Raw genomic sequence first — 17,095 nt, forward strand, 5'->3', positions numbered from 1 at the left:
TATGCCTGACGGATAGTAAGATAGAATGTTTCTTGGCCAGATCAAAAACGGATCAATCGGGAAAGGGATCCACAATAGTGTTAAATAGTTTGCCGGATTCGCCGGCCTGCCCGGTAGCAATGGTGTCTCAGTTTTTGAAATCACGGCCCAAGGGGTTTATTCCTTTATTAATCCACAAAGATGGGTTACCTTTAACTAAATACCAGTTTGTAGTCATGTTTAGGAAGCTGCTGGCAAATCTGCATTTAGACCCGCAGGAATTTGCTTCGCACTCTTTTCGTATTGGAGCCGCCACAGAGGCAGCTCGTTGGGGTCTTCCGGATGAGGTGATTAAGCAAATCGGTCGGTGGGAGTCAAAACGCTTTAAGATCTATGTGCGCCCCAATTTAGTAGTGTAAGTGACTCCCGGACCAATATCCTCCTCCCCCAACCCCCCCCCCTTCCCACCCCCCACCTTCCCCTCCACCCCTTCCGGCTCTTTCGGGCATAGAAATGCAACAACATTTGTTTTTTACCCCCCCCCCCCTCCCCTTCCTGTTTTGTTTTTTAGCACCGTCCAAGTGCCTGGTATGGATTGTAGGCCACTCTTTTGTTGTCTGGGGCGCACGCAGAGCTGATGTCCGTCCACAGGGTCGCAGGTTGGGCTTACCCAGAAGTGAAGCGGAGGTCCACTGGTTAGGAACTCGGGGAATGTTGTGGAGTGCTCTCCTCCCTCAGCTACATTACTATGCTCGGCTGGATAGGGAACCTAATGTCATTTGTTTACATTTGGGAGGTAATGATTTAGGTTCGCGTACTTCTCAGTCGCTGATTAGAGATATTAAATATGACACCATGCGCCTGCTGTCTCTTTTCCCAGGAATCATACTCATTTGGTCTGATATCCTTCCCCGACTCAAATGGCGCAACGCCAGGTCGGTGTATAGGCTGAACCGCGCCCGGGCAAAAGTTAACAAAGCGGTGTCTAAGTTCATTACCCGACAAGGGGGGATCGTAGTACGTCACGACGACTTAGAGAATACCGATCCACAATTTCGTCGTGCCGACGGGGTTCATCTGAATGATATGGGCATTGATTTGTGGGCTTTGGGGATCCGGGATGGTATAGAGAGAGGTTTTCAGGTATGGCGGAGCGCACAGCAGTAAAGGGGTTTACTACTGCTCGCGTATGGCGGGGTCTATGAGGGCCAGTGGGGTGAAGCATTATACAGGTGTAAGTGGTTTTGGTAACAACGAGCGTTTGGTCACACCAGGTGGGTGGACCTGGGAGGAGGAAATTGAGTGTCCGCGACACTTTTGTCACCCCACGAGCCGAAGCGGTGCGGCGTGGGGAATATTGCGTACACTCTCTTCTCTCTGGCCCTCATAGACCTTCTTTCTGCAGGTTCTTTCATGTATAGTTTATAAATGTTATTTTATAACATGTTATTTATGTTAATATATTTAATTCCCTTTTTGTATGTTGTTAATAAAGAGGCTGCTGTGGCCGCCATATTCCAACTTTTAAAGGTGTTTTCCGGATATTTCTTGACAAGGTAAAGGTACACAGGGTTGCATGGGGTGCGTGTCATAGGTATGGAGCACATCGGGAGTCCCTACATCAAGGTTTATGATGAAGAGGGGATCTGGAATGGCGGATATGAGGTCAGAGTGCAGCTGATCCAGGACCGGGGAGTCACCAGACATCTGCCACACGTCTTCTTCTTGGGCTCTGACAGGGGGATATGTTACTATCCTGGGCAGCCAAGACTGTGCCACAGATGTGGCGGCCGGCACATGGCGTATTCCTGCCCTCATGCCAAATGTTCCCTGTGTGGAGAGTTGGGACATCGGAGAGACGCCTGTACAGGACACGTGCGGTGCTATCTCTGCTCGCTTTATGGACATACTTTTCTGGATTGTCCAGACGCTCAGCATAATAAGACCTGTGAGCCGCCAGGTGAGGAGACTGCAAAGGAAGGAGGAGAAGAAGGAGCTATACCTGCAGAAGAAGATCTCAGCCAAGAGCATCATAGCTCGAGGGACCTCACTTCTATCTGCTATCTGCAAGAGCATCACCGGATGTGGAGATCTCTCTTGGGAAATTCCATGTCTTAGGAGAAGAAGTCCATGTCCACCAAGAGGTGGGGAACAAAAGGACACAGTAGTGGTAGAGGAAAGAAGACCAGGAAATCTAAGTGACCTGCAGGAGTCTGAAGATCGGTGTTTATGTTGTGTGGGGACTTTAATTGTGTCTAGTGATAGTGACGGCTGTGGTGATTGGCGACGGCTCTGGTGATGGTGACGGCTCTGGTAATGGTGATGGCTCTGGTGATGGCGACGGCTCTGGTGATGGCGACTGCTCTGGTGATGGCGACTGCTCTGGTGATGCTGACAGCTCTGGTGATAGTGACGGCTCTGGTGATGGTGACGGCTCTGGTGATGGCGACGGCTCTAGTGATGGCGACGGCTCTAGTGATCGGCTGAGATATGAGACTTGATGAGACTTATCTGAGTAATATTGTCCAGCAGGCCGGCTTTGTGGATTGTTGTAGGGTCTTATAATTGTCTTGTGTATCGTGTGAATATTTTGTATTTGTGTATTATAAATAAAAACATTGACCCATATGGAGCAGAGGAAAGGACGGTGACCCATAAGGAGAAGGCTGAAGGACGGTGACCCATAAGTAGCAGGTGGAAGGACGGTGACCCATAAGGAGCAGGAGGAAGAACGGTGACCCATAAGGAGCAGGGGGAAAGACGGTGACCTATAAGGGTCATGGGGAAGGACGGTGACCCATAAGGAGCAGGAGGAAAGACGGAGACCCATAAGGAGCAGAGAGACGGAGAGTGACACATAAGGAGCAGGGGGAAAGACGGTGACCAAAAAGGAGCAGGGAGAAGGACGGTGACCCATAAGTAGCAGAGGGAAGGATGGTGACCCATAAGGAGCCGGAGGAAGAATGGTGACCCATAAGGAGCAGGGGGAAGGACGGTGCCCCATAAGGAGCAGCGGGAAGAACGGTGACCCATAAGGAGCAGGGGGAAGGATGGTGACCCATAATGAGCAGAGGGAAGGATGGTGACCCATAAGGAGCAGGAGGAAGAATGGTGACCCATAAGGAGCAGGGGGAAGAACAGTGACCCATAAGGAGCAGGGGGAAGGACGGTGACCCATAAGGAGCAGGGAAAAGGACGGAGACCCATAAAGAGCAGGAGGAAGGACGGTGACCCATAAGGACCAGGCGGAAGGGCGGTGACTCATAAGGAGCAGTCTGAAGGTAACCCATAAGGAGCAGGCGGAAGGACGGTGACCCATAAGAAGTAGGGGAAAGGATGGTGACCCATAAGAAGCAGACTGAAGGACGGTCACCCATAAGTAGCAGGGGGAAGGACGGTGACCCATAAGGAGCAGGGGAAGGACAGTGACCCATAAGGAGAAGGTTGAAGGACGGTGACCCATAAGTAGCAGGTGGAAGGACGGTGACCCATAAGGAGCAGGGGGAAGAACGGTGACCCATAAGGAGCAGAGGGAAGGACGGTGACCCATAAGGATCATGGGGAAGGACGGTGACCCATAAGGAGCAGGGGGATGGATAGTGACACATAAGGAGCAGAGGGAAAGACGGTGACCCAAAAGTTGCAGGGAGAAGGACGGCGACCCATAAGGAGCAGGGGGAAGGACGGTGACCCATAAGGAGCAGGGGGAAGGACGGTGACCCATAAGGAGCAGGGGGAAGGATGGTGACCTTTATGGAGCAGGGGAAAGGACGGTGACCCATAAGGAGCAGGGGGACGGAGAGTGACCCATAAGGAGTAAGGGGAAAGACGGTGACCCAAAAGGAGCAGGGAGAAGGACGGTGACCCATAAGGAGCAGGGGAAGGACGGTGACCCATAAGGAGTAGGGGAAAGGATGGTGACCCATAAGGAGCAGAGGGAAGGACGGTGACCCATAAGTAGCAGAGGGAAGACGGCGACCCATAAGGAGCAGGGGGAAGGATGGTGACTAGAGATGAGCGAACACTAAAATGCTCGGGTACTCGTTATTCGAGACGAACTTTTCCCGATGCTCGAGTGCTCGTCTTGAATAACGAACCCCATTGAAGTCAATGGGAGACTCGAGCATTTTTCAAGGGGACCAAGGCTCTGCACAGGGAAGCTTGGCCAAACACCTGGGAACCTCAGAAATGGATGGAAACACCATGGAAATGGACAGGAAACAGCAGGGGCAGCATGCATGGATGCCTCTGAGGCTGCATAATCGCACCATTATGCCAAAATTATGGGCAACAGCATGGCCATGACAGAGTGACAGAATGAAGCTAGATAGCATCTAAAACATCCAATAATTGACCCTGACACTATAGGGGACGGCATGCAGAGGCAGCGGCAGCAGGCTAGAGAGTGTCATGGCGACATACCCTAAATGGACTCAGGCTTCAAACCAATGGGTGGCAGAGAGGAACCAAAGGAGGTGAGCAAGAAGCGCTCAAATAATATCGGTACATGATAAAAGTTTGCCAGTATATTTTGTGGATTACACAGCAGGGTGGCGACAAAGTTAACATGGAAGCCATGAAAACAACCCAAAATTCTGCCTGACACAGCTCGTTTGATAAGGGGACGATGTATGGAGGCAGTGAACTAGTAGTAGATTAAAGGTGCTGCAGTTAAAACTATGTTAGTTGGATCTTGGCATGGAGCTGGCGCTCCGCTGCCAGGCGAGCTTTCGCCAATCCAAGCCCCTGTCTCTAGGCTACTCCCCAAACAGCACTTCTAAGAACCTTTTGTATAAGATCAAGTGTAGTAGCGTTCTTATAAGTTTAGGATATGCCGGGTGAGGGGAATGTAAACAGATGCGCAAGAAGCGCTGAAATAATATCCCTAAATGGTAAAAGTTTGCAAGTATATTTTGGGGATTACACAGCAGGGTGGCGACAAAGTTAACAACTTTGATGTGGAATGCCCTGTAATAGCTCTTGGGCGGTGTGCCTTTTATCGCCTAGGCTCAGCAGTTTCAGCACCGCCTGCTGTCGCTTAGCGACGGCACTGCTGCTGTGCCTAGAGCTACCGACTGATGGCGCCATGGCCACGGATGGTAATTCGGAGGAGGAGGAGGTGGAGGAGGGGTGGGAGGAGGTATAGTAGGCCTTTGAGACCTGGACCGAGGTAGGCCCCGCAATCCTCTGCGTCGGCATTATATGACCAGCCCCAGGGTCAGACTCGGTCCCAGCCTGCACCAAGTTAAGTGTAGTAGCGTTCTTATAAGTTTGGGATATGGCGGGTGAGGGGAATGTAAACAGATGCGCAAGAAGCGCTGAAATAATATCCCTAAATGGTAAAAGTTTGCCAGTGTATTTTGTGGATAACACAGCAGGGTGGCGACAAAGTTAACAACTTTGATGTGGAATCCATGAAAACAACCCAAATTTCTGCCTGACACACCTCGTTTGATAAAGGGACGATGTATGGAGGCAGCTATATGGACGACTTTTGGAGGTAGCAATGGAGACAACGTGTGGAGGCTGCTATGGAGACAATTTAATTTGGATAGTGCCTGTATGTGGCAGTCCCAAACATTTTTCAAACCAGAGGAGCAGGTAGGTGGCCCTCCAGTAAAATGGGATAGATTGAGTGCCTGTATGTGGCAGTCCCAAAAATGTTTCAAACCAGAGGAGCAGGTAGGTGGCCCTCCAGTAAAATGGAATAGATTGAGTGCCTGTATGTGGCAGTCCCAAAAATTGTTCAAACCAGAGGAGCAGGTAGGTGGCCCTGCAGTAAAATGGAATAGATTGAGTGCCTGTATGTGGCAGTCCCAAAAATTGTTCAAACCAGAGGAGCAGGTAGGTGGCCCTGCAGTAAAATGGAATAGATTGAGTGCCTGTATGTGGCAGTCCCAAAAATGTTTCAAACCAGAGGAGCAGGTAGGTGGCCCTCCAGTAAAATGGGATAGATTGAGTGCCTGTATGTGGCAGTCCCAAAAATGTTTCAAACCAGAGGAGCAGGTAGGTGGCCCTCCAGTAAAATGGAATAGATTGAGTGCCTGTATGTGGCAGTCCCAAAAATTGTTCAAACCAGAGGAGCAGGTAGGTGGCCCTGCAGTAAAATGGAATAGATTGAGTGCCTGTATGTGGCAGTCCCAAAAATTGTTCAAACCAGAGGAGCAGGTAGGTGGCCCTGCAGTAAAATGGAATAGATTGAGTGCCTGTATGTGGCAGTCCCAAAAATGTTTCAAACCAGAGGAGCAGGTAGGTGGCCCTGCAGTAAAATGGAATAGATTGAGTGCCTGTATGTGGCAGTCCCAAAAATTGTTCAAACCAGAGGAGCAGGTAGGTGGCCCTGCAGTAAAATGGAATAGATTGAGTGCCTGTATGTGGCAGTCCCAAAAATGTTTCAAACCAGAGGAGCAGGTAGGTGGCCCTCCAGTAAAATGGAATAGATTGAGTGCCTGTATGTGGCAGTCCCAAAAATTGTTCAAACCAGAGGAGCAGGTAGGTGGCCCTGCAGTAAAATGGAATAGATTGAGTGCCTGTATGTGGCAGTCCCAAAAATTTTTTAAAACAGAGGACCGGGTAGGTGGCCCTCCAGAAAAATGGAATAGATTGAGTGCCTGTATGTGGCACTCACAAAAATTGTTTCAAACAGAGGACCGGGTAGGTGGCCCTCCAGAAAAATTAAATGCATGAAGTACTATAGCTAGAGCCAGTGGGCCCTGTCAAAAAATAGCCAGTTTCCTCTGCTTTACTGTACAAAGAGGAGGAGAAGGAGGAAAATGAGGAGGAGGAGGAGGAGTGGATCAATTATTCAGGTTGAGCTTCCTTCACCTGGTGGAGATTGGAAATTCATTTATTTATTTATTCATTTTAATAAGCGTCAGCCTGTCAGCGCTGTCAGTCGACAGGCGTGTACGCTTATCGGTGATGATGCCACCAGCTGCACTGAAAACCCGCTCGGACAAGACGCTAGCGGCAGGGCAGGCAAGAACCTCCAAGGCGTACAGCGCCAGTTCGTGCCACATGTCCAGCTTTGAAACCCAGTAGTTGTAGGGAGCTGTGTGATCATTTAGGACGATGGTATGGTCAGCTACGTACTCCCTCACCATCTTTCTGTAAAGATCAGCCCTACTCTGCCGAGACTGGGGACAGGTGACAGTGTCTTGCTGGGGTGACATAAAGCTGGCAAAAGCCTTGTAAAGCGTACCCTTGCCAGTGCTGGACAAGCTGCCTGCTCGCCTACTCTCCCTCGCTACTTGTCCCGCAGAACTACGCACTCTGCCGCTAGCGCTGTCAGAAGGGAAATACTGTTTCAGCTTGTGCACCAGGGCCTGCTGGTATTCATGCATTCTCACACTCCTTTCCTCTCCAGGGATGAGAGTGGGAAGATTTTGCTTGTACCGTGGGTCCAGGAGAGTGAACACCCAGTAATCGGTGCTGGAATAAATTCTTTGAACGCGAGGGTCACGGGATAGGCAGCCTAGCATGAAATCTGCCATATGCGCCAGAGTACCAACGCGTAAGAATTCACTCCCCTCACTGCGCTGACTGTCCATTTCCTCCTCCTCCAACTCCTCCAACTCCTCTTCTTCTGCCCATACATGCTGAACAGTGAAGGACTCAACAATGGTCCCCTCTTGTGTCTCGCCAACATTCTCCTCCTCTTCCTCCTCATCCTCCTCCACCTCCACCTCCTCCGATATGCGCTGAGAAACAGACCTAAGGGTGCTTTGGCTATCAACAAGGGAATATTCTTCCCCCGTCTCTTGTGACGAGCGCAAAGCTTCCGACTTCATGCTGACCAGAGAGTTTTTCAACAGGCCAAGCAGCGGGATGGTGAGGCTGATGATGGCGGCATCGCCATTGACCATCTGTGTTGACTCCTCAAAGTTACTCAGCACCTGACAGATATCAGACATCCACGTCCACTCCTCATTATAGACTTGAGGAAGCTGACTGACCTGACTACCAGTTCTGGTGGAAGTTGACATCTGGCAGTCTACAATCGCTCTGCGCTGCTGGTAAACTCTGGATAACATGGTCAGTGTTGAATTCCACCTCGTGGGCACGTCGCACAACAGTCGGTGAGCGGGCAGTTGGAGGCGGCGCTGCGCTGCCCTGAGAGTGGCAGCATCTGGGCTGGACTTCCTGAAATGCGCACAGATGCGGCGCACCTTCGTGAGCAAATCAGACAGATTGGGGTATGTCTTGAGGAAACGCTGCACTATCAGATTTAACACATGGGCCAGGCATGGCACATGTGTCAGTCTGCCGAGTTGCAGAGCCGCCACCAGGTTACGGCCGTTGTCACACACAACCATTCCCGGCTTGAGGTTCAGCGGTGCCAGCCACAGATCAGTCTGCGCCGTGATGCCCTGTAATAACTCTTGGGCGGTGTGCCTTTTGTCGCCTAGGCTCAGCAGTTTGAGCACCGCCTGCTGTCGCTTAGCGACGGCACTGCTGCTGTGCCTAGAGCTACCGACTGATGGCGCCGTGCCCACGGATGGTAGTTCGGAGGAGGAGGTGGAGGAGGGGTGGGAGGAGGAGGAGGCATAGTAGGCCTGAAACACCTGGACCGAGGTAGGCCCCGCAATCCTCGGCGTCGGCAGTATATGAGCAGCCCCAGGGTCAGACTCGGTCCCAGCCTCCACCAAGTTAACCCAATGTGCCGTCAGCGATATATAGTGGCCCTGCCCGGCAGCACTCGTCCACGTGTCCGTGGTCAGGTGGACCTTGTCAGAAACGGCGTTGGTCAGGGCACGGATGATGTTGTCTGACACGTGCTGGTGCAGGGCTGGGACGGCACATCGGGAAAAGTAGTGGCGGCTGGGGACCGAATACCGAGGGGCGGCCGCCGCCATGAGGTTGCGAAAGGCCTCGGTCTCTACTAGCCTATAGGGCAGCATCTCCAGGCTAAGCAATCTGGAGATGTGCACATTAAGGGCTTGGGCGTGCGGGTGGGTTGCACTATATTTGCGTTTCCGCTCCAGCGTCTGGGGTATGGAGAGCTGAACGCTGGTGGATGCTGTGGAGGATCGTGGAGGTGACGATGGGGTTTTTGTGGCAGGGTCCTGGGCAGGGGGCTGACTAGCAGCTGACACAGGGGAAGGAGCAGTGGTGTGCACGGCCGGAGGTGAACGGGCTTGTTGCCACTGAGTGGGGTGCTTAGCATTCATATGCCTGCGCATACTGGTGGTAGTTAAGCTAGTAGTGGTGGAACCCCTGCTGATCCTGGTTTGGCAAATGTTGCACACCACAGTCCGTCGGTCATCCGGTGTTTCCTTAAAGAACCTCCACACTTCTGAAGATCTAGCCCTCGCCGCAAGAGCCCTCACCACGGGAGCTTCACTAGTTGACAGTGGCGCTGATGCACCAGCTCTGGCCCTGCCTCTCCGTCTGGCCCCACCACTGCCTCTTCCAACCTGTTCAGGTCGAGGACTCTCCTCCGTCTCAGAAGCACTGTGTTCACCCGGCCTCTCAACCCAGCTTGGGTCTGTCACCTCATCATCCTCCGATCCCTCAGTCTGCTCCCCCCTCGGACTTCCTGCCCTGACAACAACTTCCCCACTGTCTGACAACCGTGTCTCCTCATCGTCGGACACCTCTTTACACACTTCTTCCACTACGTCAAGAAGGTCATCATCACCCACAGACTGCGACTGGTGGAAAACCTGGGCATCGGAAAATTGCTCATCAGCAACCGGACAAGTGGTTTGTGACTGTGGGAAGGGTCCAGAAAACAGTTCCTCAGAGTATGCCGGTTCAAATGCCAAATTTTCCTGGGAGGGGGCAGACTGGGGGGAGGAGGCTGAGGTGCAGGAGCTGGAGGAGTGGCGATTTCGGTGACATGGGTGGACTGCGTGGAAGACTGACTGGTGGTGGACAAATTGCTCGAAGCATTGTCAGCAATCCACGACATCACCTGTTCGCACTGTTCTGGCCTCAACAGTGCTCTACCACGAGTCCCAGTAACTTCAGACATGAACCTAGGGAGTGTAGCTCTGCGGCGTTCCCCTGCTCCCTCATCAGCAGGTGGTGTCTCACCCCGCCCAGGACCACGGCCTCTGACCCCTGCAGTAGTTGGACGCCCACGTCCCCGCCCTCGTCCTCTACCCCTAGCCCTCGGGTTAAACATTTTTAAAATGAGAGTTATAACTTTATTTTTTTTTTTACTTTTTTTTGTTTTTTTTTGAGTTTTTAAAACCAAACAATGCTATCCTATTGCTATGGCTATTTTCTAGCCAAGTATCAAAGCACACTACTATGCCAGATGAGATGACACTGAGTTAGTGCCTAATTGAAATCCAACCCCTACTAAATTTTCCCACTTCGGCCTTTGCTATGGATATGTGCGTCACTAAGCGCAGAACACAGCGGTCGCAAGTCTCACTACAAATTGCTCAGAATTGGCAAGTACATGCACTGCAGAAACTACAGCCACCAGCAGATCAACCAGAAATCAAATATATAGAACGCTACTGTATGCGTAAGTAAGCTCTTTGTATTCTCCTATGGCTATTTTCTAGCCAAGTATCAAAGCACAGTACTATGCCAGATGAGATGACACTGAGTTAGTGCCTAATTGAAATCCAACCCCTACTGAATTTTCCCACTTCGGTCTTTGCTATGGATATGTGTGTCACTAAGAGCTAAACACAACGGTAGCAAGTCCCCCTGCTAATTCCTCACAAAATGGTACTAGATGCAAATTAAAATAAAAAAAGTAGAACGTTATTGTAGCCCTAAGAAGGGCTGTTGGGTTCTTGTAGAATCACTCCTGCCTAACAGTAAGCTAATAGAACACCCTAACACTTTCCCTGACCAGCAGCAGCTCTCTCCCTAGCGGCATCCAGAGACAGAATGATCCGAGCAGCGCGGGCAGGGGATAGTCTATCCCAGGGTCACCTGATCTGGCCAGCCAACCACTGCTATCGACGTGTAAGGGTACCACGTCATGCTGGGTGGAGTGCAGAGTCTCCTGGCTTGTGATTGGCTCTGTTTCTGGCCGCCAAAAAGCAAAACGGCGGGAGCTGCCATTTTCTCGAGCGGGCGAAGTATTCGTCCGTGCAACGAGCAGTTTCGAGTACCCTAATGCTCGACCGAGCATCAAGCTCGGACGAGCATGTTCGCTCATCTCTAACGGTGACCCATAAGGAGCAGGGGGAAGGACGGTGACCCATAAGCAGCAGACGGAAGGACGGTGACCCATATGGTGCAGGGGAAAGGACGGTGACCCATAAGGAGAAGGCTGAAGGACGGTGACCCATAAGGAGGAGGGGAAGGACGGTGACCCATAAGGAGCAGGGAAGGACTGTGACCCATAAGGAGCAGGGGGAAGGACGGTGACCCATAAGGAGCAGGGGGAAGGACGGTGACCCATAAGGAGCATGGGGAAGTACTGTGACCCATAAGGAGCATGGGGAAGGACTGTGACCCATAAGGAGAAGGGGGAAGGACTGTGACCCATAAGGAGCAGGGGAAGGATGGTGACCCATAAGGAGCATGGGGAAGGACTGTGACCCATAAGGAGAAGGGGGAAGGACGGTGACCCATAAAGAGCAGGGGAAGGACGGTGACCCATAAGGAACAGGGGGAAGGACTGTGACCCATAAGGAGCATGGGGAAGGATGGTGACCCATAAGGAACAGGGGGAAGGACTGTGACCCATAAGGAGCATGGGGAAGGACTGTGACCCATAAGGAGCATGGGGAAGGACTGTGACCCGTAAGGAGCAGGGGGAAGGACTGTGACCCATAAGGAGCATGGGGAAGGACGGTGACCCATAAGGAGCAGGGGGAAGGACGGTGATCCATAAGGAGCAGGGGGAAGGACGGTGACCAGGGGCGTAACTACAGTGGTAGCAGCCATAGCAGCTGCTATGGGGCCCACAGCATCAGGGGGCCCCATCATCCAACCTGCCAAGGTCGAGGTCCGCTGGAGTTCACCTTCTTCTCTTCGGTGCATGTAGGTGCGTGTCAAGCTACACAAATTCTTTTTTATATACAGTGTTGTTTCCGAATCCGTCGGGTTTTCCAATGGCCACGCCTCCGATTTCCAAAAAACCCGGGGCAATACAGGGAAAAACGGCGCAAATCGGTAATATTCGGGAAACGCAGCGTTCCGGCCCCTTAGTAAATGAGCCCCATTGTGTATGACATATACACTCACCGGCCACTTTATTAGGTACACCTGTCCAACTGCTCTTTAACACTTATTTACTAATCAGCCAATCACATGGGGGCAACTCAATCACATGGCGGCAGTGCATTTAGGCATGTAGACATGGTCAGGACAATCTCCTGCAGTTCTCCATCAGTATGGGGAAGAAAGGTGATTTGTGGCCTTTGAACGTGGCATGGTTGTTGGTGCCAGAAGGGCTGGTCTGAGTATTTCAGAAACTGCTGATCTACTGGGATTTTCACGCACAACCATCTCTAGGGTTTACAGAGAATGGTCCGAAAAAGAAAAAACATCCAGTGAGCGGCAGTTCTGTGGGCGGAAATGCCTTGATGATGCCAGAGGTCAGAGGAGAATGGGCAGACTGGTTCGAGCTGGTAGAAAGGCAACAGTGACTCAAATCGCCACCCGTTACAACCAAGGTAGGCAGAAGAGCATCTCTGAACGCACAGTACGTCCAACTCTGAGGCAGATGGGCTACAGCAGCAGAAGACCACACCGGGTGCCACTCCTTTCAGCTAAGAACAGGAAACTGAGGCTACAATTTGCACAAGCTCATCGAAATTGGACAGTAGAAGATTGGAAAAACGTTGCCTGTTCTGATGAGTCTCGATTTCTGCTGCGACATTCGGATGGTAGGGTCAGAATTTGGCGTCAACAACATGAAAGCATGGATCCAGCCTGCCTTGTATCAGCGGGTCAGGCTGGTGGTGGTGGTGTCATGGATCCATCCTGCCTTGTATCAGCGGCTCAGGCTGGTGGTGGGGGTGTCATGGATCCATCCTGCCTTGTATCAGCGGCTCAGGCTGGTGGTGGTGGTGTCATGGATCCATCCTGCCTTGTATCAGCGGCTCAGGCTGGTGGTGGTGGTGTCATGGATCCATCCTGCCTTGTATCAGCGGGTCAGGCTGGTGGTGGTGTCATGGATCCATCCTGCCTTGTATCAGCGGCTCAGGCTGGTGGTGGTGTCATGGATCCATCCTGCCTTGTATCAGCGGCTCAGGCTGGTGGTGGTGGTGTCATGGATCCATCCTGCCTTGTATCAGCGGGTCAGGCTGGTGGTGGTGGTGTCATGGATCCATCCTGCCTTGTATCAGCGGGTCAGGCTGGTGGTGCTGGTGTCATGGATCCATCCTGCCTTGTATCAGCGGCTCAGGCTGGTGGTGGTGGTGTCATGGATCCATCCTGCCTTGTATCAGCGGGTCAGGCTGGTGGTGGTGTCATGGATCCATCCTGCCTTGTATCAGCGGCTCAGGCTGGTGGTGGTGGTGTCATGGATCCATCCTGCCTTGTATCAGCGGGTCAGGCTGGTGGTGGTGTCATGGATCCATCCTGCCTTGTATCAGCGGCTCAGGCTGGTGGTGGTGGTGTCATGGATCCATCCTGCCTTGTATCAGCGGCTCAGGCTGGTGGTGCTGGTGTCATGGATCCATCCTGCCTTGTATCAGCGGGTCAGGCTGGTGGTGGTGGTGTCATGGATCCATCCTGCCTTGTATCAGCGGGTCAGGCTGGTGGTGGTGGTGTCATGGATCCATCCTGCCTTGTATCAGCGGGTCAGGCTGGTGGTGGTGGTGTCATGGATCCATCCTGCCTTGTATCAGCGGCTCAGGCTGGTGGTGGTGGTGTCATGGATCCATCCTGCCTTGTATCAGCGGCTCAGGCTGGTGGTGGTGGTGTCATGGATCCATCCTGCCTTGTATCAGCGGCTCAGGCTGGTGGTGCTGGTGTCATGGTGTTGTTGCTGACCATGTCCATCCCTTTATGAGCACAATGTACCCTGTAACATCTGATGGCTACTTTCAGCAGGATAATGCGCCATGTCATAAAGCTGGAATCATCTCAGACTGGTTTCTTGAACATGACAATGAGGTCACTGGACACAAATGGCTCCACAGTCACCAGATCTCAATCCAATAGAGCATCTTTGGGATGTGGTGGAACAGGAGATTCGCTTTATGGATGTGCAGCCGACAAATCTGCGGCAACTGTGTGATGCCATCATGTCACTATGGAGCAAAATCTCTGAGGAGCTTCCAGCACCTTGTTGTATCTATGCCACGAAGAATTGAGGCAGTTCTGAAGGCAAAAGGGGGTCCAACCCGTTACTAGCATGGTGGACCTAATAAAGTGGCCGGTGAGTGTATGTGATGTATATATACTGTATCTGTGATGTATATAAGCTGTATGTTTTCAGAATGTATGATGTGTATATATACTGCATTATACTCTATATGTGTACTGTGTATACTGTGTATCTGTAACTCACATTTGTGAGTATATAAATATGTATTTTTTAAGGTAGAAGGAGGGCCCCATTCAGAAGTCTGCTATGGGGCCCTGCCTCTCCTAGTTACGCCACTGACGGTAACCCATAATGAATAGGGGGAAGGACGGTGACCCATAAGGAGCAGGGGGAAGGAATCAGTTATCATTGGAGACTTGTGAACTCCCCCCACGGTGACCCATAAGGAGAAGGGGGAAGGACGGTGACCCATAAGGAGCAGGGGTAAGGTCGGTGACCCATAAGGAGCAGGGGGAAGGACTGTGACCCATAAGGAGCAGGGGAAGGACGGTGACCCATAAGGAGCAGGGGAAGGACGGTGACCCATAAGGAGCAGGGGAAGGACGGTGACCCATAAGGAGCAGGGGTAAGGTCGGTGACCCATACGGAGCAGGGGGAAGGACGGCGACCCATAAGGAGCAGGGTGAAGGACGGTGACCTATAAGGAGCAGGGGAAGGACGGTGACCCATAAGGAGCAGGGGTAAGGTCGGTGACCCATACGGAGCAGGGGGAAGGACGGCGACCCATAAGGAGCAGGGGTAAGGTCGGTGACCTATAAGGAGCAGGGGGAAGGGCGGTGACCCATAAGGAGCAGGGGGAAGGAATCAGTTATCATTGGAGACTTGTGAACTCCCCCCCTGGTGACCGTGCATCACTCGGATCACTCCCAAAGCTTCCGTTCTCCCCTATTGCTGGTCCAGAGGTATAAAACATTTCCTTATACTCACATCATGTGACTTTTATATGTTTTCTATAGTCCCCAGAAGCAGGGAGGGAAAAGCCACTAAAAACCACAAATATTTTACGTGGAAAATGCCCACAATCATTAATAGAGGATGAAAGGTAAGACAAAAGAGATTACAAACATATAACATCAGGGAAAAAGAACAAAAAATAAAAACCAAACAGAATAAGAAACAACAAAAAGACCTCACTATGAAAAATGCCCTCCACCACTCATCACACAGCAGTGACGCAGAGGATCACCTCCAACACTCATCACACATAAGGATACAGCAGTGACGCAGAGGATCACCTCCAACACTCATCACACATAAGGATACAGCAGTGACGCAGAGGATCACCTCCAACACTCAGCACATATAAGGATACAGCAGTGATGCAGAGGATCACCTCCAACACTCATCACATATAAGGATACAGCAGTGACGCAGAGGATCACCTCCAACACTCAGCACACATAGGGACACAGCAGTGACGCAGAGGATCACCTCCAACACTCAGCACATATAAGGATACAGCAGTGACGCAGAGGATCACCTCCAACACTCAGCACACATAGGGACACAGCAGTGACGCAGAGGACCACCTCCAACACTCAGCACACATAGGGACACAGCAGTGACGCAGAGGATCACCTCCAACACTCAGCACACATAGGGACACAGCAGTGACGCAGTGGATCACCTCCAACACTCATCACACATAAGGACACAGCAGTGACACAGAGTCATTACTCCAACACTCACCACACAGCAGTGACGCAGAGGATCACCTCCAACACTCATCACACATAAGGACACAGCAGTGACGCAGTGGATCACCTCCAACACTCATCACACATAAGGACACAGCAGTGACACAGAGTCATTACTCCAACACTCACCACACAGCAGTGACGCAGAGGATCACCTCCAACACTCATCACACATAAGGACACAGCAGTGATGCAGAGTCATTCCTCCAACACTCATCACACATAGGGACACAGCAGTGACGCAGAGGATCCCCTTCATCACTAATCACACATAGGGACACAGCTGTGACGCAGAGTCTTTTTCATTTTTTTTAACATTTTGCCATTTTATTTTGGGGTTTCGCTGGTGATCTGTTGACGCGTGTCAGCTGCTCATGATTCCCGTTTGGGGACTGCAGCCCAGCGATGGTCATGTCTGTCCGGTCATACTGACTAATACAAAGAAATGGATGATGCCATCAGGTCCAGCACCAAACATTACATTGGTCTCCAAGTTTAGTTATCATCATCGTCGTCATCATCGTCATCATCATCGTCATCATCATCATCATCATCGTCATCATCGTCATCATCGTCATCATCATCGTCGTCGTCATCATCGTCATCATCATCGTCATCGTCGTCTTCGTCATCATCATCGTCGTCTTCGTCATCATCGTCATCTTCAGTGTTGATCTTCCCAGACAACACGTCTTCAATCCATTGTTCCAGCTCAGAGGGAGAAGGTAAATCCTCGGCATCCTCCATTTCCATCCAGACGCTGTCCGCCTGCAATAGCAACATGGAGTAATATGGAGTGATAGGAGGAGTTATATGGAGTAAAAGGAGGAGTAATATGGAGTGATAGGAGGAGTTATATGGAGTAAAAGGAGGGGTTTCATGGTGTAATAGGAGGAGTTAAATGGAGTGACAGGAGGAGTTATATGGAGTGACAGGAGGAGTTATATGGAGTAATAGGAGGAGTGATATAGGGTAATAGGAAGAGTTATAAGTAGTAATAGGAGGAGTTATAAGGAGTAATAGGAGGGGTTATATTTAGATATGGGAGGAGTTGTGTGGAGTAATAGGAGGAGTTATATGGAGTGATAGGAGGAGTTATATGGAGTGATAGGAGGAGTCATATGGAGTGATAAGAGGAGTTCTATGGAGTGATAGGAGGAGTTAT

At 51.3% G+C, this 17,095-nt stretch overlaps 1 protein-coding gene across 2 annotated transcripts in view; it reads right to left on the reverse strand.

Moving 5' to 3' along the window:
* Positions 1-16,241: 16,241 nt before the first annotated feature.
* Positions 16,242-17,095, reverse strand: part of LOC140107124 (calsequestrin-2-like) — a 78,369-nt gene continuing 77,515 nt past the window's right edge. The window contains exons 11-12 of one of the 2 annotated variants that reach the window (XM_072131673.1): positions 16,562-16,698; positions 16,242-16,486 (exon numbers count right to left, since the gene is read on the reverse strand). In XM_072131673.1, the coding sequence (XP_071987774.1) occupies positions 16,426-16,486; positions 16,562-16,698 (198 nt within the window). In that variant the 3' untranslated portion in view covers positions 16,242-16,425. Of the gene's footprint in view, positions 16,699-17,095 lie in introns of both variants that reach the window. The other variant, XM_072131672.1, reaches the window with a different exon arrangement.

The sequence above is a fragment of the Engystomops pustulosus genome, unplaced genomic scaffold (genome assembly GCF_040894005.1).
Source record: "Engystomops pustulosus unplaced genomic scaffold, aEngPut4.maternal MAT_SCAFFOLD_118, whole genome shotgun sequence".
Classification (NCBI taxonomy): Eukaryota; Metazoa; Chordata; class Amphibia; order Anura; family Leptodactylidae; genus Engystomops; species Engystomops pustulosus.